The sequence below is a fragment of the Harmonia axyridis genome, chromosome 1, assembly GCF_914767665.1.
Source record: "Harmonia axyridis chromosome 1, icHarAxyr1.1, whole genome shotgun sequence".
NCBI classification, from domain to species: Eukaryota; Metazoa; Arthropoda; class Insecta; order Coleoptera; family Coccinellidae; genus Harmonia; species Harmonia axyridis.
Genome location: NC_059501.1, coordinates 3,790,482 through 3,817,921, shown reverse-complemented (window position 1 = coordinate 3,817,921; position 27,440 = coordinate 3,790,482). Strand labels below are relative to the sequence as shown.

Genomic DNA, 27,440 nt, shown 5'->3' with positions numbered 1-27,440 from the left:
TACGACAACGTCAAGCAAAAACGGTCGTGGTCGAAATGCTAGGATTGACAGCCAGGGAAGTTCTGCTGTGTGTTCGGTGGGATTGGCAGAAAATTATCTACTATGAGCTGCTCCCCTACGGCACAACTGTTAACTCTAAACTGTCCTGTCACTGGTCAGCAATTGAACGGTCTGAAGGAAGCAATCGCCCAGAAGCAGCCGGCTTTGTCCAATAGGAGAGGAATTGTTTACCATCAGAACAATGCCAGGCATTGTTCATTATGCACTAAAGGTTTGGTGTAATTCCTCAAAGTTATGTTCATAAGTACTTTTATTTAGGTGAGTTGGAAGTAAATTATGCAATGGATTAGTAAATTGTGTGTGGTTGCTTTTGCTTAATTTTTTGATGTATCAATGAGTTTTTTTATACGACCTTATATTACAACTGTGAAGATTTTATGACGATTTATCAAAAATGTTTCTTTCTCAACACCTGAATAGATTCCTTTTTGGAACTTTTACGGTTTCATGTCTAGAATGAGGTTTTGTTCATTCATTAATAATTGGCAAGACTTTCATTTTGCATACAATTCCTATAAAACAAAAATTATTCGTTATTTATATGATGAATGAAATACTATTGCCTAGTTATTTCCATGTCAAAAACCACAATTGATTAAAAGCATATTCGATCAGAATGTGTAGCTTTATTGTTCCAGAATCTTTCCTGAATCTTTTCCATTTTCTGTGAACTTTAAAAATATGTATTATTATTTTTGTCAATAAGTATGCATTTTCCGGTAAATTATATAGTTTCTCTATTTGGACTTACATCGTATTTAAAATGCTCAGAATGCAATCACACCAGCCTCTTTAGCTCAGTGGCAGAGCACTGGTCTTGTAAACCAGGGGTCGTGAGTTCAATCCTCACAGGAGGCAGAACAATTTTTATACTTACTACAAATCTACTTCTGACCTCAATTGGATTCATATACAAAAACCCGAACTCGAGTGCCGTTGTCAAGAAAGGCTGGGCAAATGGTAATTCGTCTTAGTAACTGATCTGTATTTGCATAGGTACTAATTTACAATCTTTCAAAAAATTTTTTTGATTTAATTTCCTTTTTTTCGGACAAGCTTGCACAATTCCTTTCCTATGAACATTTCATTCGATCTCTATTTAGTGTTTTGAAATTATAATGTTTACACATCTAAAAGAAATAAAAAAGCGAAACTTCTTATAAAAATGTTACAAATATATTGATGCGCTATTTGACGTACGGTCCTAAATTTTTGCGTATATACCGAAAATTAGATCTCTTTTCATTTTGCATGCGATTTCTAAAAAACAAATCCAACATTTCTGTGGTTAAATAAGAGAGATTAATCGATCCAAACCATATGTGTAAAAAGTAATAATTCTTTATTATTACTAAGGTACTCATTGTTGAAAATTTCCCAAATTCAAATATCTATTAATTCATAGGTACCCTCTCTTTTTGACTGATCTGGTAGTCTACAGAAGTTCATATGTTCAACTAGCCTCTTTAGCTCAGTGGCAGAGCACTGGTCTTGTAAACCAGGGGTCGTGAGTTCAATCCTCACAGGAGGCAGGACAATTTTTTAGACCAATCACCTTAACTTCGAAGTTCCAATCACAATCAAAAACAACCCCGCTTCCAACAAACAGTGCCGTCCTAGGGGGTTATACAAACAGATCCGTGACAGTCACTGAGCCGCGTATATTCTGAAATACATCATTCCGTTACACTGGCATCCTTTCACTATTGTGGTGTAAGGTACTCATTGTTGAAAATTTCACAGATTCTGCCGATTGGTATCTATTAATTTATACCTTCTCTTATTTGAATCATCTGGTAGTCTACAGGTGTCAAATTATTTAACAAGCCTCTTTAGCTCAGTGGCAGAGCACTGGTCTTGTAAACCAGGGGTCGTGAGTTCAATCCTCACAGGAGGCAAGCTCATTTTTTACATCAACAACCTTTACTTCGAACCACAATCAAAAACAACCCTGGTCTCAAACATTGCCATGGTAGGGGGTTATACAAACAGATCCGAGGCAGTCAGTAGGCTGCGTATAATTTAAATAACGTCTAGCAGTTACATTAGCATCCTTTCAGTATTGTGATGGAAATGAGCATCGTCTTATTACTACCGTACTCATTGTTGAAAATTTCACAGATTCTGCCAATTAATATCTATTCATTTATTCCCTCTCTTTTTTCAACTCATCTGGTATATTCTACAGGAGTAAAATATTCAACAAGCCCATGAAATCAAAATTTGAGTGGTTGAATGAAAGAGATGACTCGATCAAAACCATATGTGTATTTGTTGCAGTATAGTTTCGAGTAGCTTGACTAATTCTTTATTATTACTGAGGTACTCATTTTAGAAAATTTCACAGTTTCTACCTATTAATATCTTTTAATTTACACCCTCTCTTTTTCGACTCATCTGGTAGTTGTACAGAAGACAAAATATTCAAACAGCCTCTTTAGCTCAGTGGCAGAGCACTGGTCTTGTAAACCAGGGGTCGTGAGTTCAATCCTCACAGGAGGCAGGACAATTTTTTACACCAATCACCTCAACTTCTAAGTTCCAACTTCCAACCACAATCTAAAACGACCCCGGTCCCAAACAGTGCCGTGCTAGGGGGTTAAACAAACAGATCCGTGACAGTCACTAAGCCGCGTAAAATTTAAAGTACGTCGTACAGTTACACTGGCATCCTTTTACTATTGTTATGTAAATGAACCTCGCAGTGGGTTCCGTAGATGCATAAGACCCATTTTTGGGGGTAATTTAATCTCATCGATCACACGGTCTACAGAGCGTCATCGCTTTGCGGCAAACGCCACACACACGTTTGTTTTTAGGGCGCGCACATTGATCTTAATCAATTTTGTCGCTAGGGGATGATTATTGTTGTGGGGGAGAGAGGAAGAAGTTATATTGGGAAGAAGAAGAGATTTTTTTGATTGGATTTGGAGTCAAATTGCGATTGAGTGAGGTTCTGCAGGGGTCAGTTCATGTCACATTTTTTTTTGTGTAAGGAGAAGATAAGTCTCTTATTCTGCTCAAAAATCGGTAAATTTCGAATTTTGAGCTCAGAAGGATCCTAAGTGATTGGGTTTGGGTTACTGATAAATAATAAAAAATCGCCAGAACAGCAGGATAATGTCAATTGATAAGATGATCAAATTACCTACCGTTAAAATCTCACAGAAAAAGTCTAATGGTGTCAAATCAAGAGATCTTGATGCCATTCAATAGGACCTCTCCTTTCAATCCACTTCTTGGAAAAACGATATCCATTGTACTAGCATTAAGGACGTAACATCTGACAAAGGAAAATGAATAATTAAAACACCAGAACTATTGAAGACTGATCTTATTTATTCTGACTAGACTGCAAATTTCTGAACAGTTACAAACGATATGCACAGGATATAGTCGAAGTTTATGTTTAATATTAAATACTATATTTAGGTAGTGACTTTTTGGGCAACACTATACAATCTATTCAGGTATATTACAGAAGATTAAATACTTTTAAGTCTCATTCATTCAATCTTATCTCCATTATCATCATTATATAACAATTATATTTACTTTATTACATTGCACGTAGTAGCCTTGTTTTTTGCCAACCAATGGAAAATAGAGATTAGAAGAATTGCGACATGTGTGTTCATAAATTGAGCAAAAAACGTGAATGTTGATCACTGAAGTAGCTTTATTGAATTGTTCTTTGTTTCACAATTCTCGGTAATTTTCTATTCTCCATCGGTTTCACATTGGCACAATCTCAGAATATTTGGCGTATCTTTGGACTTAGAAATTAGCGTTTTCAGGTACAAAAAAAATCGATAAATATAGCGACTCTGCCCTTTAAAATACTTCGAATAATCGAAAAAAAATCTCGAGTTTGAATAATGCAATTTTCGTTTATTGAAAGAAAATTGAAATTCAGTCTTAATCCGAATTGATTTCTTAGGATTGTATTGTCCAATAACTGTGAATCCTCAACAACAACTAAATGAATGAGCAATTTCATACCAGAAGATTCAAGAATTTCTCCAACTACATATTGATCTACAATTTAACACTTAGAACCTCGTGATATTTACAAGATATCTACAAAACTGCAGATGATACACATTTTATACACAAATATGAAACTTCCTTCCCCCACCCCTAAAATCAACGTTGTCAGTTCTCTAATTAATTAATTTTTCAATTATCCAACGAAGTTAATTACCTTCCGATGGAATCTATAAATTGCAGCCATTCATTTCCCTGTTCAATTTAGGGGATTTTTGCGGTTCTGGTTGGTTGACCTGTCCCCATTGGAAGTTTCAAATTTTAATTAATATTGCAGGAATTTGAGCGGTGTCATCGAAAAAATTAAATTAGGTTCTCTGAATTCACCTCGATCCTCCCTGCTTTTAATCTCTTTTGAAATATAGAAGAACCCAGTTTGTGCTTTTCAAGAGATCGAGAAATAAGAAAAGATCTATGTACAAAAGTTATATGCTGCACTGGAAGAAACGTAATGAGATGTTGGTAAGTCTTTCGTGAACTGTCTTAAATTTTTTGACATTTGTCTTGTTAGGTTAGAAATAGGTTAGGTTAGGTTATAAAATATGTTGGTAGATTTTTTAAATAAAGCCTATTCAATAAGAATTTTCATCCAATATCGACAAAATAAAACAATTCTGCTTGTACTGACCCTGATTGAATAGTTTTAAAAGTTTCAATTCCTTCTATCGAAGGCTTCAGTGAGGCCTCTAAAAAGCTGTTAGGAATGTTAGAAGAACCGGTTGTGGTTTGAGGCTTTGTTACTGTATCCCATTGCCTCTTCATGCTTGATTGTTCAGCCAACAGGAAACTTATTAAATGTGCATCAAAGCCAAATTCCAGAGACATCTTGGGATGTCTCTGGAATTTGTGTTAGGTTAGGTTAGGTGAATAATCAACATCGCTCTGCGTGAAGAGGCAAATGGACACAGTAAAAAAGCCTAAAACTAAAAGGAACCTGTTTTGTAAGATTTAGTGCCAACCAAACCACATACAATTTTGGATGATTATGAAACGAACTTCATGAAATTCAGGTTAGACATACCAACAAGTGTACAGTATTAGATCACACCACTTCTCATCCAGTGCAGTAAAAAAAAACGTTCAAAAAAAGACTTAAAACAAGCGTTACAACCAGATACCATAAACAATTTACCAAAGTAGTCCACACTTCTCCGTTTGAGTATTCATCTCACTTTCTAACAAAATAAAAACAACAATTTCACCGTGGTACGTCCCCGAATCGCACTGAATCACCAACAACGATCCTAGCGGTCTAGGAACCATCAATCGTCCTGGCTCTCCTGTTTCATGTGGATCGCCAGGAGGTCGGCCTGATCTCAGCCGGGTCTCTCCCCCACTCCTATGCCGCCGGACGCGTACTGGCATGCAGACAGGCCGGTCGAACCTGATCGAACTGGACTGAGGCTCGAGTAGCCGACGAATCCCGTGTGTTGCTTGGCCTTGAGCCGTAACGAAGCTATGCTGGAAGCGGAGCAAGGTTCTGTCGCTGCTCTGTGGTGGTACATGCTGTAGGGGGTTGTTGGGGTGGTGTAGGGGCATGGTTGGCCAGATACTGAAGCTGGAGATCCACCTGTAACAAGGGAGAAGATCGTGAAGTATTTGGTTATGGTGCAATGGTTTATTATGAAGTGATGGTGAGTGGAGCCGCTTGAATTGCTTGGGGAGCGAGTTACATAAGGCATTTTTCTCATCTGTTCTGTGCCTGAGGATCCGTGCTTGAAATATGTATGCCTGCAGGTCTATTTCAGATGCTTTACAAAAGGCATGAAAATCTATTGAAGTGTGGGTCCACCCCTGACCATTTTGGAAAGTGTTTCAAAGGTCGTGATAAGATTAAACGTGTAATAGGATGATTCAATGATCTATGCGAAAGCTTAAAATTATTCTGTTTGAGTTACATCATAATTGTCATGAGTGGCAGAGTTTTTGGGGATTATACTAAAGGGTGTTTTTTTTTCGAAATATATAACTTTAAATTGGCATTACTGTTCAAGATGGCGACCGATTCAACAGTTGTCAAGTGATTTATTCTCAGTTTGGTTTGGCAATTCATCATGAATAGACTCACGCCTGAACAACGCTTGAAAATAGTGCAATTTTATTTCGAAAATAATGGTTCTGTGCGGAATACGTATCCCGATTTTCATAAGCGAATTTTGTTTAGCGATGAAGCGCACTTCTGGTTGAATGGCAACGTCAACAAACAAAACTGCCGCATTTGGAATGAAGCTAATCCTCAAGTATATGTCGAAACACCGATACATCTAGAAAAACTGACTATATGGTGCGCTTTATGGGCTGGTGGAATCATTGGTCCGTACTACCGTACTTCTTCAAAAACGATGATGGCCAGAACGTTACAGTCAATGGTGATCGGTATAGAGCCATGATTACTAACTTTTTCATTCCTGAATTGAACAACCATGATGTCCAGGAGCTGTGGTTCCAACAAGACGGCGCAACATGTCACACAGCTTGTGCCACAATCGATTTATTGAAAGACAGGTTTGGTGACCGCCAAATTGCACGTTTTGGACCTGTGAATTGGCCTTCAAGATCTTATGATTTAACACCGCTAGACTACTTTCTGTGGGGCTATGTAAAGTCATTGGTCTATGCGGATAAGCCACAAACCCTTGACCATTTGGAAGACAACATTCGCTGTTTTATTGCCGATATACGGCCACAAATGTTGGAAAAAGTCATCAATAATTGGACGTCAAGAATGGACTACATCCAAGCCAGCCGTGGCGATCATATGCCAGAAATCATATTTAAAATGTAATGCCACAAGATTATCTTGCGGATAAATAAAATTCATGTCAATCGAATAATCCATCGTTGTTTTATTGCAATTTTAAGTTCTATAGCTCTAAAAAAAGCACCCTTCACTTTCGATCGATTGTTTCAGCCAAATTCATTCAAACATCAAAAGAAATAAAATGATTCAGTGATGAAATTAGAGGCGCAGCAACCCTGGATAAAAACAGAACTAATCTCTCCTCTCCCTATATGATTTCCCAACAAAAAGCAATGAAAAAGTAATGCAATATTGGAAAATCACATAATCTTTTGCTCTTCGAATTTTTTCAATGAGAATTGTGCATGCTCATAAGATGTGATTGAGCTAGCTTTATTTATCAACCGATTGTGATGATGCAAACTTCAGATTATTGAATGAAAGATGTATAATCCTCTCATGGAACTAGTTCTTAAAGGTACTCCCACCAATGACACTTATGACAACATCTTTTTTCGATAAGATTGTGCCGAAATGGATTCGCCAGCCTGTATTAAAAGCATCTGACACTACAAAAGGGTACAATGACAAAACCAGAGGCGTAACAACACTTCCAAAAGCCACAACGAACCCTCCCTCACCCCCTATAGATGATCTTAACAAGCAGATTCTAGCACAAACTCACCTATGGCTCTACATCCCGCAATTCTCCGCATACTTAAACCCTCATGAAAGATACATACCCATGCCTCCTGGCAGCATCGAACCAGCGGCTCCAGACATGGAGGCGGCGACGGAGGTGGCCGCGTTGAAACAGTTGACTGTCGACTGGTGGTGGTTGGTCGGTACCACTGGCCAGAAGGGTTTGGTGCCTAGAGGGCTGGGCACCTTGGTGGCCCAGTTGTTGTAGCTGTAGGAGGAGTAGATGTCAGTATCGCCGAAGGTGGGCATCAGGCCGTTGAACTGGGTGCCGAATCCTGCGGTCTTGAACTCGGCGGCTGCGTTCATGGCGTTCATTGCGTTGCGTTCGCGCTTGCGCCACTTTGCGCGTCTGTTTTTGAACCAAACCTGGAACCAAAGAGAGAACGTTAAAGAATGTGTAATAACAAATTGGAAAGGAGGCGAGAGGAAGAAAACATTTTTTTCGGGAAATGGAATCTCTGTTGCAATTCAATTTGAAGGGTTAGGATCATTGAAATCAGGCGACCAATTCGAACTAAGTCAACGTTTCGTTTTATATTTAGACTTTATCAAGCAAGTTCTTCAGTCAAGTGAGTACCAAATCCATTAACAACTACAGGAACAATTCTGTTCCAAATAGGGATTCATCAAGCCAAGTACCTTGACATTTTAACCAACTATTTGACTCGAAAATCAAGCTACTTGATATGACATACTTGAGCTTGATATGCACGCGTCGCACGGCAAATATTTCTGCAATCTCGTGCGCGCTTAGTCTGAATAAGGGGATTCCTCGAGCGCCGAAAGACTGAAGCATTCGCCAGTGTGACTTCATTAGTAGTTTTCACACATTTCTATGATATCTATTGGAAGATTTTGGTAAATTCAGAAATATCCTTCCAAACGTGGCCAAAATGGCCAAGGGTTTTTATCAACGCCAGCATCTTCAGCTCCTGTTGAAAGACAATTTTCCAGAGCTGCTCTTACAGTTACATAAACCCGCAATAGGTAAGGCGACAAATCTATAAGATGCTCCATGTGTCTTGTCCTGGATGGAAAATTATGAAATCAAATAAAAGCCTGGAGGTTTCTCAATATTAAGAATTTTGTTTTTTTCATTATTTTTTATTTTGTTATGATTTATAGTGATTTAATTTATGTTTCTATTTCAAAAAAATTGATATTTTCGATTTTTTTAAACAATAAGTTTAATAAATAAAAGTGTTTTTCGCAAGGTTCCTCCTCATTTTATACTTTGTTCATTGATGTGACACTACACAATAAAAATGCTAAAAATCAAGTAGCCTGATATGATTCAAGTACTTGATAAATAAATACTTGACTTGAGATTGAGAAACTACAAGCTTGAAAATCAAGCCAAGCCGTGAGTTCCTAGTTTCAACCAACACATCAACTCAAACGCAACAATTTCATCCCAACAACATATCAAACAAAAATTAACCCCTAAAGATACCAAACCTCGAACCCTCCCCCCCTTATCATTTAACGTCATCTTTCGTCATCCCCTCGCTCGATCTCATTCCGACGCAGGCGGCCATGATAATCGCCCACGCCATTCCCGCTTGACTCGACAAACTGTGGCCAACGACCCGTCCAATTTTGGCTGAATGCAGGAGGAGGAGGAGGGGTAGGGGGGTTGGAGGGAAGATAGACGAGGAGGGCGATCGTCCAAGACACAAAACAACCCCGCGCGTTTTGGTATTCCGCTCGAAACGCGGTTTTTCGAGAGGGGAGAGGAGGGTGAGAAGGGCTGCTGTATTTAGGGATCTCGGTAGGCTGTGGTAGTGTAGTGGTCCTAGTAGGCGGCGAATGTACGAGAAAAAATTTTCATGAAAATCTGTAGCTTCTTTCAAGATATGAAGACTTTTCTAAAGGGTGTTTTTTTTAGAGCTATAGAATTTTAAATTTTAATAAAACAATGATGGATTATTCGATTGACAATTTTATTTATCCGCAAGATAGTCTTGTGGCATTACATTTTGAATATGATTTCTGGCAAATGACCGCCACGCCACGGCTGGCTCCGATGTAGTCCAATCTGGACGTCCAATTTTCGATGACTTTTTCCAACATTTGTAGCCGTATATCGGCAATAACATGGCGAATGTTAAGTGGTCAAGGGTTTGTGGCTTATCCGCATAGACCAATGACTCTACATAGCCCCACAGAAAGTAGTCTAGCGGTGTTAAATCACAAGATCTTGGAGGCCAATTCACAGGTCCAAAAAGTGAAATTAGGCGGTCACCAAACGTGTCTTTCAATAAATCGATTGTGGCACGAGCTGTGTGATATGTTGCGCAGTCTTGTTGGAACCACAGCTCCTGGACATCATGGTTGTTCAATTCAGGAATGAAAAAGTTAGTAATCATGGCTCTATACCGATCACCATTGACTCTAATGTTCTGGCCATCATCGTTTTTGAAGAAGTAGGACCAATGATTCCACCAGCCCATAAAGCGCACCAAACAGTCAGTTTTTCTGGATGTAACGGTGTTTCAACATACACTTGAGGATTAGCTTCACCCCAAATGCGGCAGTTTTGTTTGTTGACGTAGCCATTCAATCAGAAGTGCACTTCATCGCTAAACAAAATAAAATGGACGTAGTGCGCGATACGTATTCCGCACATAATCATTATTTTAGAAATAAAATTGCACTATTTGCAAACGTTGTTCAGGCGTGAGTCTATTCATGACGAATTGCCAAACCAAACTGAGAATAAGTCACTCGACAGCTGTTAAATCGGTCGCCATATTGAACAGTAATGCCAACTTAAAGTTATATACCTCGAAAAAAAACACCCGTTATAAGAAGGATGCTTTTCAGATATCGATAATCTGTGTATGGGATAATGCAGTTCTAGGGATCTTAAGGGGTAGTTAGTTCTACTTGTATGAACAGAAAATCTCTCTTTATTTTTGAAAAAAAAAAGAATAAGAAGCTTCATTCTTAAATAAAATAAAACGAAGTAATTTCCACTATGTTATTTAATTGTTAGCAACAATTGTTTCGCCACACTGTGGCTTCATCAGGCTACATTTCTGAACAGTTCAGAAATGTAGCCTGATGAAGCCACAGTGTGGCGAAACAATTGTTGCTAACAATTAAATAACATAGTGGAAATTACTTCGTTTTATTTTATTTATAATGAATTTCCGCCAAGTAAGGACCGAATCCATTAAATCTTCATTCTTAAAATTCACTCAGAATAATATTCTTCGACCTGAATAATCGTTTACATCAGTGTTTTTCTCTCTTTCTAATGGAAAAAGGGGAGATCTTACAAAAACTTCTCCTTGATATAATTATTAAAAAATAATTCCGGTCTAAAAACTCTTAATTTTCCCGATATTTCCCTCACATTATAGATTTTCTGGAATACCCCAAGATCCCCAGTTGCAGAATCCGACCGTCGCACGTGGACTCTTCCGCGTTTTCCACTTTCATTTTCCCCCAAAAGTTACACTGTTTTCTTATTTATGTTCGAATTGTGGCAGGGAAATGGCAGAGGGGGGCGCCGCTGGAAAATTATCGTTTTCCAGCGCCGCCATTTCCAGGGGTGCGTGACGCTAAGCAAGCGTCGGAAATGTAAATTATTTTTTATCAATTATTCTTGAACCGCCTCCGCTCTTTCGTTAGGCTTTCGATATATCTTGTCGGAAAAGGCAGAGATGAACGTTTTTCATCTTGGTATTTTCCTCGGAGATCTTCTTGGAGAAATCTTTAATGGCATACCTTCCTCTTTACAATGAAATAAAAATCCGTCAATTTTCCTTGGAATAAACTCATTTATTTCAATATCAAAATGGAACCATTTATTGGAACACTTCATAAGATTCTCCAAGAACTCCGTATTGCAATTCAGAGATTTCAATTAACTGTCAAAAAACAGAGAAGGTACATTTTGGCGTCCTCTTACAATTTTACATTTTCAATGTATTTTTTTTAAGAATATTCATGCGAATTAGAAATCTACTTTTTATGTGGTCAATAAACATTATTGGAAAAATTTGTCAATTAGTCAATCCTTTGATTTTTTTGCCATATAGTTCGAGCAGAACCATAAATAATGTCATCAAGGACACATAAACATACCGTATATAGAAGCTTTGAATAGCCAGGCAACACAAGAGTGCCCTGAGAAATTCAATTTTCCAAATAAATCTATTTCTAAGTTCAATTGGACGACTCTATTACCTAGCAACCTTTAAAACTCGACGTGTTTTTTCAATCTTGACATTTCGTACGTTCTTTATGCATTTGCTTTGCCAATTTCACGAATAACATTTGACCAACGACGATTAAACAATGGTTATGAGTGAACAGCCAAGAAGCAACAAATTTTCTTTGAATGATATTCTTCGATAAGACGTTATTACGGAATCCAATAAAAACACCAAGGAAAATAAATATTTTATAAGAAATTAATATAAATATAAAAATTATGGCATAATTGAGCAAAAACCTAGGTACACTATGTGATAAATCTTCTTGTTACTTAGTTTTTTCCTAGAAATACAATTACATCTGACATAATATTAAAAATTGATCAAAAGAAATCGAGTAAACGATTAATGCATTGAAAACTAAATTAACATAGAAAGAGACGAACGTTTCGAAATTTTGGTATTTTTTTTAAAAGATCGATGTCTCATAGTTCAAAAAACTTATTTACGGTTGGTTTTAATTTGTCTATTGGAAGTTTATTTCCAGACAAGAACAGTAAATATCGAAAAGATATATCAGATAGTGTAAGTTTTGACCTAAGAGTAAAAAACATAGATAGAGGGAGCATATGTCATTTTCAGTAAACAAATTTTGTCCTCAACATGAACTATCAAATTTGACATGAAGCGTGCGGAAATGAAAACATATCAGTGATACGATATTTCACTCAATTCGCGAGTTTCTCCACAAAGAACGCAATTCTTATGTCCAATAGTAAATCAACGTTTCATATTAACTCAAAATATATTGAAATAAATACCTAAATATATTAGAAATTCCGGAAACAAACTTCAAGCGCGCCAAACGACGTGAAACAATTGATGACAAGAGGAGAGCAAAAGTTGCCAAACCTTGGATTTCAGCAGGTAGATGCAGAAAATAATAAATATTCTGCTTATTATAAATTCGACAATTAGGAAAAATATCGTATTCCAAATATTCCAATTTGCATATTTAATCGGGAAACACTGAAATAAATATATTTCATCCAATATAATATACATTCATAACGATATAGTAAAATTGTGAATTTGAAAATATATCACAATCCGACAACGTAATCTAACCATGTTGGGGACGTGAAAAAATTGCGTATACTGACTCTATCTATGTTTATTACTCTATGGTTTTGGCTTTGGTCATAATTTTGATAGTTATCATATCAGATGGTCTCCTTCAAGTAGACATTTGGCCTTCATAAGAAATAAATATCATTACATGTGTCAGAATGTTAACGCTGAAAACCATCATGTTGATATGATTTATTTATTGCACTCGACGTGAAATTGTCCGACGAGGACGTTAGGCCGGGTCGGACAACACGTCGAGTGCAATAAACATTCACTTTTTGCACTTGTTGCATAAATAACTATTTTCAGTGGCTAATGTATGTTTTTTAGTTGTAAACCTCTGTGTGTTTCTCATATTAACATGATGGTTTCCACTTGAAACTTGAATACTTTATTATTAATATCGATTTGCATTGAAAGAGGAACTAATACGTTACGAACAATTTAACTCAAACTTTAGTTTTTCCCTCAATGTTTAAAGTGAATGAACAATTGGAGGTAGACGGTTACAAATCGGATCAGTTTTGATTAAGGAGTTATTCTCGGGAAGGCATCGCTTGTTTATCTCTGGCTGCTAATATTAATACAAAATAATATAAAATATTTAACTGTTTAAAACGTATTACCAATCTCACAGCATATCTGATAAATATGTAGTGGGTTTGAACGTTTATCTTTGTCATGATGACAGCACGTTGAAGTAGAATGACAGATGAGTGCAATAAAAACTTTATTGCACTAGTGCAATAAAGAACTTCTTTTTCCACTGAATATAGTTCAATAAAGTTTTGCCTTTTGCATGAATGTAGAAAAACACTTTAATGAAATCGTCAATCTAAAACGTTCCAAATCAAATATCGCGAACGACCAACGACCGACCCCTGGGGGACACCAATCCCATCAACGGAATCCTCCCAGGAAAAGTCGAGCGGATTAAATAGTTGATAGGATAGACCCCCGCAATAATGCCTTTTTTATTAAAGCTCCTATTTATGCTTAACACCGCTTAGGCCCGTGGCACACGATGGAACCGAGATTTAATTGAACAATCACATGTCACGACCAGGGCCGATTAACAAGTCATATGGGAGGGTCCGCCACCACAGGCAGCTCATATAGGGATCCCCCACGGTTCGGTGTTAGTTAATAAAGGAAACAACGCGAGGCATACATTAGAGGGGTTGAGGGGTGAGATGACGCGGGGGTGAGTTAAGCTCATGGAAATTCATGACCGTTCGGGATTGGACGATGCGTTTTTCAGGGATACTTTTTGTAGCAGGTCTGAGGTCGGTTTGAAGTAGAACTAGTATTTTTCTTTCGAATACGCTAAGTATTTGACAGTGTATATAATAATTATTCTAATTAGTAATTCTAAAACAAGTTGCAGAATGGACTCCTATTCCAACACGAATGCAAAATTTTCGAACGCATGATTGTTGGAATTGCCTTCTACAACGAGTATTAAACGATATTTTCACTATTTCAGTCAAGTTTTGTGAAATATTGTCGAAATTCAATGAAAAATTTGGATTGTATATCCTAGTGACTTTTGTATTGTATCTTGGCAGTTGGTGTGACTGTTACGAAAATTGACAGATTACGGAATTTGAATATAAATCGTATGTTTCGAATTCTGAAATTATTTACAATTACGCATCAAATTCGTGAGTTATTATGTCTGACGAAATTTAACAACATCACCAGAATTAAGAGAAATTGCGAATAATGTTGCAAATCATTTCAATATATCCAAATTATTGTAGGAATATATGACAATTTTTGACGTTTTTTGAAATTTGATAGGATTGTCAGCTTAGACAACCACAAAACGAAAAATATAACTGAAAACGATGCTGTAATGAACTCATTACGATACTGAAGTAGGGACAAATTATTTTCCAATCTATCGAAATAGTCGTAGATTGCACTTCTGTGGGAAGATATACAGGGTTAGAACTATTTAGAGGGACTTTACAGGGATATCGAAAACCGTTAGAAATACAGGGTGCCTTAAATGTTGTCTCATTTTTTCTGTTTTACATTGTTTCAGAGACGTGATAGTGATTTTTTTTCTTATGGACGCCATATTGGTTCCCTTATGAGGTGATAAGGAAAAAATTTACGAATTCAACAATGTATCACACTTTACAAAAATATCGAGTCTAGCTACGCAAATTTGAAATTTCTTTTTAATTTTTTGTTAACGTAGTTGGCTGGTGCCAAATCTGGAAAATCACTTGTTACTTCTTTCGGTCGTTATGTGAAATCATCACTTGATTGAGAAAACATTTAGATATCTCATAATTAAAAAATTGGTGAAACAATAATGTAAACACTTCCAAAATGTCTGAACTTCCTAAAATTTTTGTAGAGCAGGATATTTTTGTGGGTGATAAAGTAAAAGTAGACCATACTAATTATCAAGATGTGCATGTGGAACTTAGAGTTGGGTGATAATCAAGGATAAACGAATTAATAAACCCCAACATGTACTATGTAGAGGAAAACTAAATCGAAATATAATGGAGGACGTTATCATTCTCAAAATAATTGAAATTCACCAAAATGATAAGATAAGAACATTGTACCAGAGTACACGTATTTCGACCAATGAATCGATGTTTCTAGTACGAAAATATGGCTCCCGAAATATGAGAATTTGATAAGAGATAAGAAATCATTTTGTTTGTTTGCTGTGAAAACAATGAAATTGGTGGGTGGTATTTTCATGATTTTTATTGGTTTTTACAATTAATTATGCGATTTCTCAACTTAGAAGTATTATTAAAGACAGGCGCAAAAGATTTTCTTACTAAATATAATTCAATAACTCATTAATATAAAAATATTTTGGACAAATTTTCTATTGAATATTTTTGGTGTATGTCTCCACACTATCATAAATATTGTTGTTGCGATTTTTGAAAATTGAAAGGTTGAATGAAATATTAGCTTCTCTCGGAAATAGGCGAAATCAAACTTTTATGAAGTTACCTTATTGCTTGGACACTACGAAATAAAAATATTCTCTTCACATATGTACCGAAACAATTGTAATATATAGAATCAAAAAGTGGACATGAAATAACTTTGATTTGATTTTCGATTTAAAAAGAATTTGCATCAAGCAAAATCCCAATCAACTCAAGATCTCCATTCTTTGAAAAACTAATCAATTTCCAAAAACTAATCACTAAGTGATAAATGAATAAAAATTGAGAGCGGAAAAATATCCAAGTTGATATGGTCCTTTATTATACTAATTTTGAAGTTACCAGAACACAACCAATCACTAATCACTGAACCAAACATAAGCGAATATAAATAAAAGATTATCCCCCCTCCATCCAAACTAATCTATTTATTCGATGATCGTTATCAAAAGAATACATCAAATGTGGTCGATTTTCTGGGCAAGATTAGAAATTATACGACTGACTGGTAATGACCAGAGGGTGACGGATTTTATGTAACTGTTCAGAGGGGAGAAAGATCAACTTGTTAAGCCAATGATGCAAAGGAGACTGATGGGTTTATATATCAGTAGAATTGAACTTCAATGCGAGTATCTAATGATTTTTTTACATTGCGAATAATGTAGAAAATGAAAATCGAATGAGAAGGGGCTATAAAACAACATTTCTTTGACAACAAAACTGATCGGGTTGAGATTTTACCCTTATACAGGGAGTCCCAAAAAGACCACGACAATGGAAAATGGAATGTAGATCACTAGATCAGAATGTGCACTACCTGATGTGAAAAAATCGTTCATATGAAAGTCTTTTTTTTTTTTAAATTGTAAATTTTCTCTAAGCTGCCATAGCTCTAAGATGCAAGATATCGACTTGAAGCCTCATCGTGTTTTAGATCAGAACTCGATCTTCGAAAAACGTTTTCATTCGAGGGTCTGTGACGAATATTTTAGGAGATATAACGATTTTTGTGGATAGATTGAAATTTTACGGTTTTTTCCAAAAATTTTGAATTCAAATTTTTCTTAAACTGTGGGGTCTATGCAAAATCGGTAAGCAGAGTTGGTGTTGACACTTCATGATCATTCGAATTTCATTCCCGCCCGAAAATTTTTGAGTCGACAAAGGACCCCGCACGGTTTCAATGGAAAATGGGTCCCAGTCGAATTGGCTGAAAATTTAGTATAATGTAGTTTATGAAGTCCTGATCAAAATGGGCACAACAAGATCTAATGTACAGTTTTTGAGATACAGGGTGTCAAACATGCAGAGAGAGGGTTGTTACTTACCTTTAGAAAATCAATAATGTGGCGATTTTTCTGTTACAAAAAGTTGAAGATAATAATTACAATCTCAATATTGTCGACACGAGTTGTAAAAAGAAGTTATAAGACTCCGTATACGTGTCGACAATATTGAGATTGTAATTATTATCTTCAACTTTTCGTAACAAAAAAATCGCCACATTATTGATTTTCTAAAGGTAAGTAACAACCCTCTCTCTGCATGTTTGACACCCTGTATCTCAAAAACTGTACATTAGATCTTGTTCTGCCCATTTTGATCAGGACTTCATGAACTACATTATACTAAATTTTCAGCCAATTCGACTGGGACCCATTTTCCATAGAAGCCGTGCGGGGTCCTTTTTGCAACTTTTCCATACTTAGACCTCAGAAAATTCGAAAAAATTAAAAGTACGTTCTTGTTAGTAATATACCCTTGATCGATTGAACTTTCTAAAGATAACTAACTAAGCAGTCTCCAATTATCTTTTTTAGAAACTGGCCTACTTTCTTCTTTTGTTCTTTTATACATTTTCTAGCCACCTCATTTGAACTAGTTTATAATAAGTTTATAAATAAGTTTATTGAAGCAGAAAAAATATAACAAAAAATAGTTTCTGAAATACAATCAATTTGTAAGGTACGCATCAATAAACACTTGCGACCCCTTTGTCTCTACTTTGCTATGTGTTTGGTTTTTCATCTATCGTCTTGCTTTCTTTCAAATAGGAGCTTTCAGTTTTAGCTATATGTTTCAGATCATGCTCTACCTTCATTATTTCTGCCTTATAATTTGTTTTTGTTAGATTGGTGAGGTGGCTGCAGAAGGATCTCCATCAACTTTAATTAACACATTATGGGTGACATTTTGCAATTTTTTTTATGTTCTGAAATAGTCTTATATGACATTAAATCAAGCCTTTTAAGGGTGTCTTTCATTGTTTCGAAATATTTCCTCCAAATTCATAAATATTACAACATTACAACAATTATGTTGGTTTAAAGTGATGAGTCTTGAGAAACTAGTCGTGATGAATACAGTCTTCATAGTTTCCTTTGGCCGTCAACCACCCCTCGGAGACCAATAAATAAACCACCAGGACTCAACAGCAGTCCGGGTAGTTCATCATGCAGATCCGGACAGGCAGGCAGATCTGCACCAAGCGGCCTCTGTTGGCCATCAGAAGCGTTAATCCAACTGCCGGGATTTGTGGTGTTAATCATGCCTGGATTATACAGAGGTTTCCGCGGGACCGTCAATTTTCATGAATTGGTACCCCTGACTGCGTAGCGGTAGAAACGCGCTTTGGTTTTTTTGAAACGAATTGCGTGTTGTATTTTAGCTTGCAATCAACTTCATTGTATGAATGAGTGGTCTTCATTCAGATACGCGTAGTGTTGTTCAGATATCGGACCAGCAAAACCTTAATTCGTCTTCACGTGAAAAGGTAATACATATAAAAGGTGTTTTTTTAGAGCTATAGAACTTTAAATTGCAATAAAACAACGATGGATTATTCGATTGACATTAATTTTATTTATCCGCAAGATCATCTTGTGGCATTACATTTTAAATATGATTTCTGGCATATGACCGCCACGGCTGGCTCCAATATTCGTCCAATATTCGATGACTTTCTCCAACATTTGTGGCCGTATATCGGCAATAACTCGGCGAATGTTGTCTTCCAAATGGTCAAGGGTTTGTGGCTTATCCGCATAGATCAATGACTTTACATAGCCCCACAGAAAGTAGTCTAGCGGTGTTAAATCACAAGATCTTGGAGGCCAATTCACTGCAGATCCAAAACGTGAAATTAGGCGGTCACCAAACGTGTCTTTCAATAAATCGATTGTGGCACGAGCTGTGTGACATGTTGCGTCGTCTTGTTGAAACCACAGCTCCTGGACATCATGGTTGTTCAATTCAGGAATGAAAAAGTTAGTAATCATAGCTCTATACCGATCACCATTGACTGTAACGTTCTGGCCATCATCGTTTTTGAAGAAGTACAGACCAATGATTCCACCAGCCCATAAAGCGCACCAAACAGTCAGTTTTTTTGGATGTAACGGTGTTTCAACATACACTTGAGGATTAGCTCCACTCCAAATGCGGTAGTTTTGTTTGTTGACGTAGCCATTCAACCAGAAGTGCGCTTCATCGCTAAATAAAATGAAATGGACGTAGTGCGCGATACGTATTCCGCACAGAACCATTATTTTCGGAATAAAATTGCACTATTTGCAAGCGTTGTTCAGGCGTGAGTCTATTAATGATGAATTTCCAAACCAAACTGAGAATAAATCACTTGAAAGCTGTTAAATCGGTCGCCATCTTGAACAGTAATGACAACTAAAGTTATATACCTCGAAAAAAACACCCTTTAGTTGAGACTACCTCTCTATAAGTCCTCAAAAAATGACCTCGAAGAGCTGTTACAGATACCGTTCGATTCCTTCGAGTTAAATTTGCGATATAATGGTCTTCCCTTGCAGATTTAACTCTGGGTCGACCAGGCACCGGTCTCCGGTCAACGCTGCCGGTTTACAGGAAAAGGGCCACTATGCACCTTACTAAAGTCCATGGAATGTTCAAGTGTTGCGCAATCTTGTGGTTCGACAAAGCTTCTTCAAGCATGGATACTATTCTTCCCCGGTCAAACTGAGAAATTGGATGTCCTGGCATTTTCCACGCAATATTACAACTCTGGTTATTCGCTGAAAACTTATTAACTTATTATTCTCCCGAGCAAGAAACAGTGTTTGCTGGTTTATTGTTTTCATTCAAGTGATAAGATATTGAAGATTCCACACACAAAAAATTGTCATGCAACATTCAACAAGTTGAGAGTTGATAGGGGGAACCAAAACAATATGTGTGTATGTGAATTTTGAGATGAATCGTTTCATCGATGTCTATTTTTTTAAACCAAATTTTAATAGGATCCTTAATTTTTCTTCGACATTTAGACGCAAATGACTTTTATAGGTTAGGTCATAGATACATCTATTCCATTCCAGTATGACGTTTTCGCCCACAGAACATCAATAGTGAAAACATACATTCACAAGAATCTCGGGTTATCAAGTCAGACTCACCGTCACCTCTAAAAACCCCAAAATTCCAGGAACCACAGAACGTACCCAATAAATCACTCAACCCAGACGTCCATAGATACCCAGTTCGGATGTAACCGATACGGAGCTTCTTGTTTGTTCAGGTACTTCAAAAGGCCAAGTCGGCGACCAATAAAGGAAGAACGATGAGAGAAGTTCTGTGTGTAAACAGACCGAACGTTCTGTGGTCGGTACTCCTCTTGTTACAACGGCACAGTCGCCGATGTTCGAATGTAAAACACGGTGTTCTGGTGTTTGCTTAAACCGTGTTCGATGATAAGGAGATCGTATCTTTTGTATCCCATCAAATAATCGATTAGTTGTGTTGTTGGTTTGTCTACGATGTACTTGGAACGGTTATAATGGGAGTTATTGTAGCTTTGTCGGCTTGGTGAGGTCAATCGATCGTTTTATAAGCTACCGATGGTTTCGAATGAGGATGATGAGCTTTATCTGTCAACCTGGGTATTTTCTGTTGATGAAGAGCAGTACCGTTTTGATACTGGACCATTTTATAAGGGCCGTTTCAAGGAATCAAGTCAGAAGTTCGGAAATGGAAATGCAACATTTTGTAAAGATTGTGTCTATTAATTTATGTGAACGGCGTGTATTAGTAAGAATGCCAGATTTGAAATTCGAATAATTTCGGTTACCATAATTGCACGTACCCTACGTTGTTACAGACCAATTGGCAACATATGGAAGTAAGTAAAAATGTAACGTTAACAGTTGATAAAAAAGCCACCAATTAGATTTTTGCTTCAAGAAAATGAGGAAAGCATGGCGTGAAGTCAGGGGCTTTTGAGGGCTTGTTCATTTAAGCGCTAATTGTATCGTTTCTATAGGATCAGTTTTTCAGGTTAGTTAACATAATATGATAAAGGTTGACGTCAATATGGCTGTCAAAATTTTGGTTTCCAGATGAAAATCAATCATAAACATAACGCCATCGAAATATTAGTCGAATTGTGTCTGCATCATAAAGTTATTCTCGATGAAACATGTCAACTTACCAGTCAAATGCTCGTCATTGACAAGAAGTTTTATTTTTCCGCTTTAATATGAAGAAATATGCGGCTCATCGGCTCATCGAATGCTCTCGAATACCTATGGTGAGGCCGCTATTAGTGAAAAAAGGTGCCGAGAGTGGTTTCAACGCTTAAAGAACGGTTATTTAGACGTCGAAGGCCAGCATGGAGATGGAAGAGAGAAGGTTTTCGAAGATGCCGAATTGGAGGAATTACTTGATCAAGACTCGTGTCAAACGCGCCAAGAATTGGCAGGATCATTGGGAGTGACGTAAAAAGCAATTTCAAAGCGCCTGGAAGTCATGGGAATGATTCAGAAATAAAGAAATAGTGCCTGTTAACAGCTGGTTGCAAGGGATTTCTGTATCGCATTGTGATTGGAGACGAAAAATAAGTTCATTACGATAATCCCAAGCGCAGAAAATCACAGGGATATCCCCGCCATGCTTCCACGACGACGATGGCCAAACCGAATATTCACGGTTCCAAGGTCGTGCTCAGTATTTGGTGGGACCAGCTCGGGGCAGTGTATCATAAATTGTTAAAACCGATTGAAACAATCACAGGCTATCATTATCGAAAGCAATTAATGCGTTTGAGCCGAGCATTGAAAGACAAACCGCGTCAATACAACAATTGATATGATAAAGTGGTTTAAAATATAAAAATACATATACAGACATACATATCAAATTCAGAAAAAATATTAGAGAAGAAATATCCAATTTCATTGATCACAGATTCGATCGACTTGAAATTATATCTCAATGGCAGAGACAGTGAAATTTTATCTCAGTGAAAACGAATCCAATATGGAGATTCTGTATCTAAATGCAAATTTTCATCTGGCTGAATGAGGCCAATTCTGCTTCCAAGAATTGAATTCAAGGATGGATTCGTCATTGGTAAGAGTATATATCATCACGAAACAAAAAAAAAAAAAAAAACAAATAAATTTTTTCATTGAAATTTTAAATTAATATATAAGTTGTAGATAAAATCCATCTCAAGTTTAATCAAGATTGAGGACCTAGCAATGGAAAATTAGCAGAAAAAATGGTATCGATTGTTAGCCCAATCCCAAATTCACACGGCCGCATCGTCGACCTAACCTCAAACGTCACTTTGACATCTCAATTCCGAGCATAGATTAAGAAATCGCCGTGAACTGTATCGGATGTTGCAAATTGGGTACCAATAAGCGAGATGCGCACGTGACCTTCGCTATGGGCGCGCGTGTGAGCGTTTGCTACCCCCTGTTAATGCAGCTAATCGCGTTAGATACAGGGTGAGCATTCACACGGCTCGGCGCGCTAACGCCTTCATATATTTGGGAGTATCAGGTTGCGGAACGAATCTCTTAGTAATTTCGGACCTAATTGATATTGATGACAAGGGGTTCCGTCACTGGAATTTTCACATGGAGAATTGTTCGATGTTGCATCTCTATGAGAGTTGGGATAAGGTCTCAATTCGCAGGAGGCTGTGATCAAATCATAAAAAGGTGATTGGATCGGATCAGTCAGCTTCTAAGATTTGATTGTGGTCTTGCTTATGATTCTTCATTTCGAAAGCGTTGAAGTTGATTGCTGATAAGAATAAGTCTACTAGGTGTTCAATAAGTTTTTCGGTTCGATGAGTATTTTATGGTTTGAAATACACTTTATTATTCAATATAGTCTCCTTGAACATCAAAAGACTCGTTCTAACGAGATTCCAAGTTATAGATTCCATCCCAGAAGTGAGAATCTGGAAGAGTTGCAAAATACGCTTCCACAGCTGTTTTGACCTCATCATTTGATGAAAAACGCTTTCCACGCATGAATTTTTTTAAGTTTGGAAACAGATGGAAGTAGCTAGGAGCCAAATCATGGTGAATATGGTGGATGTTCTAACATTTCAAACACTAATTCATGGATTTTAGTCATTGTCAAAATACTCTTGTGACAAGGTGCACTGTCCTGATGAAAAAAAACTTTTTTCTCCTGCAAATCGTTCTTTTTTCATGAATTTTTCTCTTCAGCTAGTCTGCAAGATAATAATATTGAGAATCTATTGTTTCGCCAGTTTTTTAAGTAATCCACAAACAAAATTCCTTTCGCATCCCAAAATACTGATGCTTACTACACCTTCTTGGTCGATTTCTGGACATGAACTCATTTGGGAGCCGAAGAACCAGGTTCACACCATTCTTTAGCCTCTTGGTTTGATTCAGGATTAAGGGGACAGTCCCAAGTCTCATCTATAGTGATAAATCGACGCAGAAAATCCACTTGATCTTTTCGAAAACGCTCTAATTGTTGCTGACAAAGTCGCATTCGAATGTGTTTTTGTTCCATTGTTAGCAAATGAGTCACCCATTTGCACACAGCCTTCTCGAACCGAATACTTACTCAAAATATTGCTTACACTGCCCAATGAGATGCCTAGTGCTTCTACTAAATCTATTTCATTCACTCGACTATTTTCCAATACGATATCCAGCATTTTTTCTACGATTTCTGGTGTTGCTGTTTTTGAAGACGTGAAACGTCTTCAAGGCTTATACTTCTACGTTTGAATTCAGGAACCCATCTTTCAACTGCACCAAATTGAAGGCGAATAGTCCTTACACACCTTCAACATTCGATCATAAATTTCCTTGGTTTTAAACCTTTTTTAAATAAAAATTCAATCACTGCACAATACTCGATATTTTCTATTGTGAAAAGATACTGTGATAGGCCCATACTAAATGGCTTATCAACTAAGAATTGGCAGATTGAAATGAAACTTCACACACGTTCATCAGAATAGTGTACCAACATAACAAAATAATTTTTAGGGTAGTAGCAATATTCTCTCTCATCGAAAACAACCCTAGTACTATTAAGAAAAACTAGGGATTCATGAAGCCAAGTAGCTTTTATTTCAACCAACTACTTGACTAGATAATCAAGCTCGTGAAAAAATTACTTGAGCTTGACTTTACTTGATTTTAGATATTTATTGTTTGACTTGATATTACTTGAGCTCGATATGCACGCGTCGCACGGCACATATTTCTGCAATCTCGTGCGCTCTCAGACTAAATAAGGGGTTTCTTCGAGCGCCGAGAGACTGAAGCATTCGCCAGTGTGACTTTATTAGTAGTTTTCTCACATTTCTATGAAATCTATTGGTAGATTTGGTAGTTTCAGAAATATCTTTCCAAACTTGGCCAAAATGGCCGAGGATTTTTTATCAACGCCAGCATCTTCAGCTCCTGTTAAAAGACAATTTTCCAGAGCTGCTTTTACAGTTACAAAAACCTGCAATTGGTAAGGCGACAAATCTATAAGATGCCTCACAAAGCCTGAAGGTATCTCAATATTAAGAAACTTTATTTTTCTATAATTTTTCATTTTGTTATGATGAATAGTGATTTAATTCATGTTTCTATTTAAAAAAAAAAAGATATTTTCGATTCTTTTATACAATAAGTTTAATGAATAGAAGTGTTTTTTGCCAGGATACACATTTAATAATTTTTGTGACACACACAACTCAATAAAACTGCTAAAAATCAAGTAGCATGTGTAGAATTCAAGTACTTAATGAATAAACACTTGACTTGAATTGGGATTGAAAAAATAATACTTGACTTGAATTCAAGTCAAGCTCAAGCCAAGTAGCTCGAAAATCAAGACAAGCCGTGAATCTCTAGGCAAAATCTCATAGAATTTCCTCTGCAAGCCCTATATTATTTCTGATGTCATATAGTCCAACAAATGTTTGTCTTCAACATGAGCACATAAATGATAAACACTCTCGACTCGAGGACAAAGACAGACAGATACAAGAACGGAGAAAAACGTGCGTCGTGTGAAGAAGAGAAAGAGGCTTGCGGAAACAGTCAGATCACTTCATTAAAAATAAATTCCGGTGTGAAGCGAGCAGCAGTTAACGGAGTCCCCGGAATCTGACAGGATTTCCCGGATTTCTGAGGCTCTACAGCCATCGGTCTGATCCGGAAAATCGTTCCGAGACTGCAGCGAGTCGTCGCTAATGAACCGGAGGCGGTGTTGCCTTTCTTACCGATTTCGATGATTTTGAGGGAATTTTGTCTCGTAAAAAAAAAAAAGATGAGATGATCGAAAACTCTCAGATGGCTGGAGGAAATGAAAAAAAATGGTGGAGGGGGATTAGACAGTGAAGATGTATAAGAACGAAATTATGGTTATGACCAAGAAGTTGTTTGCTGCGATCTCAACATACTACCATTTAAAATGAAGACTTCTACAACGACCTAAGTACTTCGCTCGGTAGCGTACAGAAATGGCATCTGATGAGAAACTTATTGCTAAAACTGTTGCATTATATGTGAAATCAAAATCCAAAAAAAACGGTTACGTTGGACTTACATCACGATAAGACTATACGCAATCGGTTTTATCCGAATTCCTACAAGCCCAACTTCTGGTCCAACTAGGGATTCATCAAGCCAAGTAGCTAGACATTTTAACCAACTACTTGACTTGAAAATCAAGCTCGCGAAAAATTACATACTTGAGCTTGACTTGACTTAGTTTGAGATATTTATTGCTTGACTTGATATCAAACTACTTGATATTACTTGAACTTGATATACATGCATCGCACGGCATATATTTCTGCGATCTCGTGCAAACTTAGACTAAATAAGGGGATTCCTCGAGCGCCGAGAGACTGAAGTATTCGCCAGTGTGACTTTATTAGTAGTTTTCTCACATTTCTATGAAATCTGTTGGTAGATTTTGGTAGTTTCAGAAATATCTTTCCAAACTTGGCCAAGGATTTTTTATCAACGCCAGTATCTTCAGCTCCTGTTGAATGACAATTTTCCAGAGCTGCTCTTAGAGTTACAAAAACCCGCATTAGGTTAGGCAACAAATCTAAAAGATGCTTCATGTGTCTAAGATATTGGATGGAAAATTATGAAATCAAACAAAGCATGGAGGTTCCTCAATATCAAGAAAGTTATTTTTTTATGATTTAGTGATTTAGTGTATGTGTCTCTCTCAAAAAGTTAATGTTTTCGGTTCTTTTATACAATAAGTTTAATGAAGAGAAGTATTTTTTGCAAGGTTCCTTTGAATTTTATCATTTTTTGTTGATATGACACTACACAATTAAACTGCTGAAAATCAAGTAGCTTTATACACTTGATAAATAAAGCTTGACTTGATATCAAGTCAAATAGCCTGAAAATCAAGCAAAGCCGAGAATCCCTAGGTCCAACTCGAGCTCCAACTTCAGTTACACATTCTCATCCAAGTATCTCAATTTAGTCTGTTCAAGCCAAGTTGGTCGACTTTCATGTGTGTATGTAGCAAACTCTAGTAAGTAAGCTTCGAATCAAGCCAGGCTGCAAAAGTCCATCCGTTGAACTGTGGCGACAAAAAAGCAATTCGACATAATTAATATAAATGTACCTGCACTAGTGTAACAATGGTTTTTCGTGGTACTTGTGCATACAACTTTCTCATTCATAAGGTTCTCAGATAGATACAATACGCTCTATTAGTGATGACGTCACACACCGCCATTTTAGTTCTCCTGTCAGTGTTCGGAATCCAAACAAACAAATTGTCATTCAAATAAGTACGTTGTCGTTGAAGAAATTGGCTTATTTCGATAAATAAGATTATTTAAGGAACGTTTTTACTATTAATTGATAGACAGAAGGCACGAGATAAATGCCAGTAAGTTGAACTTGAAGTTCAACTAATAAACACAACTTTTTACAAAATCTGGGAATGATACAGGATCCAAACTTACTGGTATTAACCTCGTTCCTTCTGTCTATCAATTAATACTGAAATCTTTCCTCAAATACTCTTATTTATGAAAATGAGCCAATTTCTTCAACGACACCATACTGATTTGAATGATAATTTATTTGTTTGGATTCCGAACACTGACAGGAGAACCAAAAATGGCGGTATGTGACGTCATACTAATAGAGCGTATAGAGAATATCTTTCCCCTGTCCTGATTAGTGTGCAGGCACCATGATGCCATTGCGCAATGATACAACTTAGAGAATAAGAAAAGGAAGAAGAAATTCACGGTATACAATATGATTTTATGATTGTAACCCAGGTATAAAGCTAGGAAAAGGAGAGTGCAGTGGAATAAGTTACGAGGTAATGACCAATTGAGTTGGTAGAGTGTTCAAGGATGTT

General features: G+C 36.9%; 1 protein-coding gene and 4 non-coding genes across 7 annotated transcripts in view; 4 read left to right on the top strand and 1 right to left on the bottom strand.

Moving 5' to 3' along the window:
• Positions 1-846: 846 nt before the first annotated feature.
• Trnat-ugu lies at positions 847-918 on the top strand. Its single transcript has one exon. It is a non-coding gene; the product is annotated as a tRNA-Thr (tRNA).
• A 602-nt stretch (positions 919-1,520) lies between these two features.
• Positions 1,521-1,592, top strand: Trnat-ugu. Its single transcript has one exon. It is a non-coding gene; the product is annotated as a tRNA-Thr (tRNA).
• Positions 1,593-1,886: 294 nt separating this feature from the next.
• On the top strand, positions 1,887-1,958 carry Trnat-ugu. Its single transcript has one exon. It is a non-coding gene; the product is annotated as a tRNA-Thr (tRNA).
• A 533-nt stretch (positions 1,959-2,491) lies between these two features.
• Trnat-ugu lies at positions 2,492-2,563 on the top strand. The gene has a single exon. It is a non-coding gene; the product is annotated as a tRNA-Thr (tRNA).
• Positions 2,564-3,379: 816 nt separating this feature from the next.
• Positions 3,380-27,440, bottom strand: part of LOC123688560 (pituitary homeobox homolog Ptx1) — a 64,630-nt gene continuing 40,569 nt past the window's right edge. For 2 of the 3 annotated variants that reach the window (XM_045627140.1, XM_045627141.1), the window contains exons 5-6: positions 7,591-7,915; positions 3,380-5,677 (exon numbers count right to left, since the gene is read on the bottom strand). In XM_045627140.1, the coding sequence (XP_045483096.1) occupies positions 5,424-5,677; positions 7,591-7,915 (579 nt within the window). In that variant the 3' untranslated portion in view covers positions 3,380-5,423. Of the gene's footprint in view, positions 5,678-7,532; positions 7,916-27,440 lie in introns of all 3 variants that reach the window. The other variant, XM_045627142.1, reaches the window with a different exon arrangement.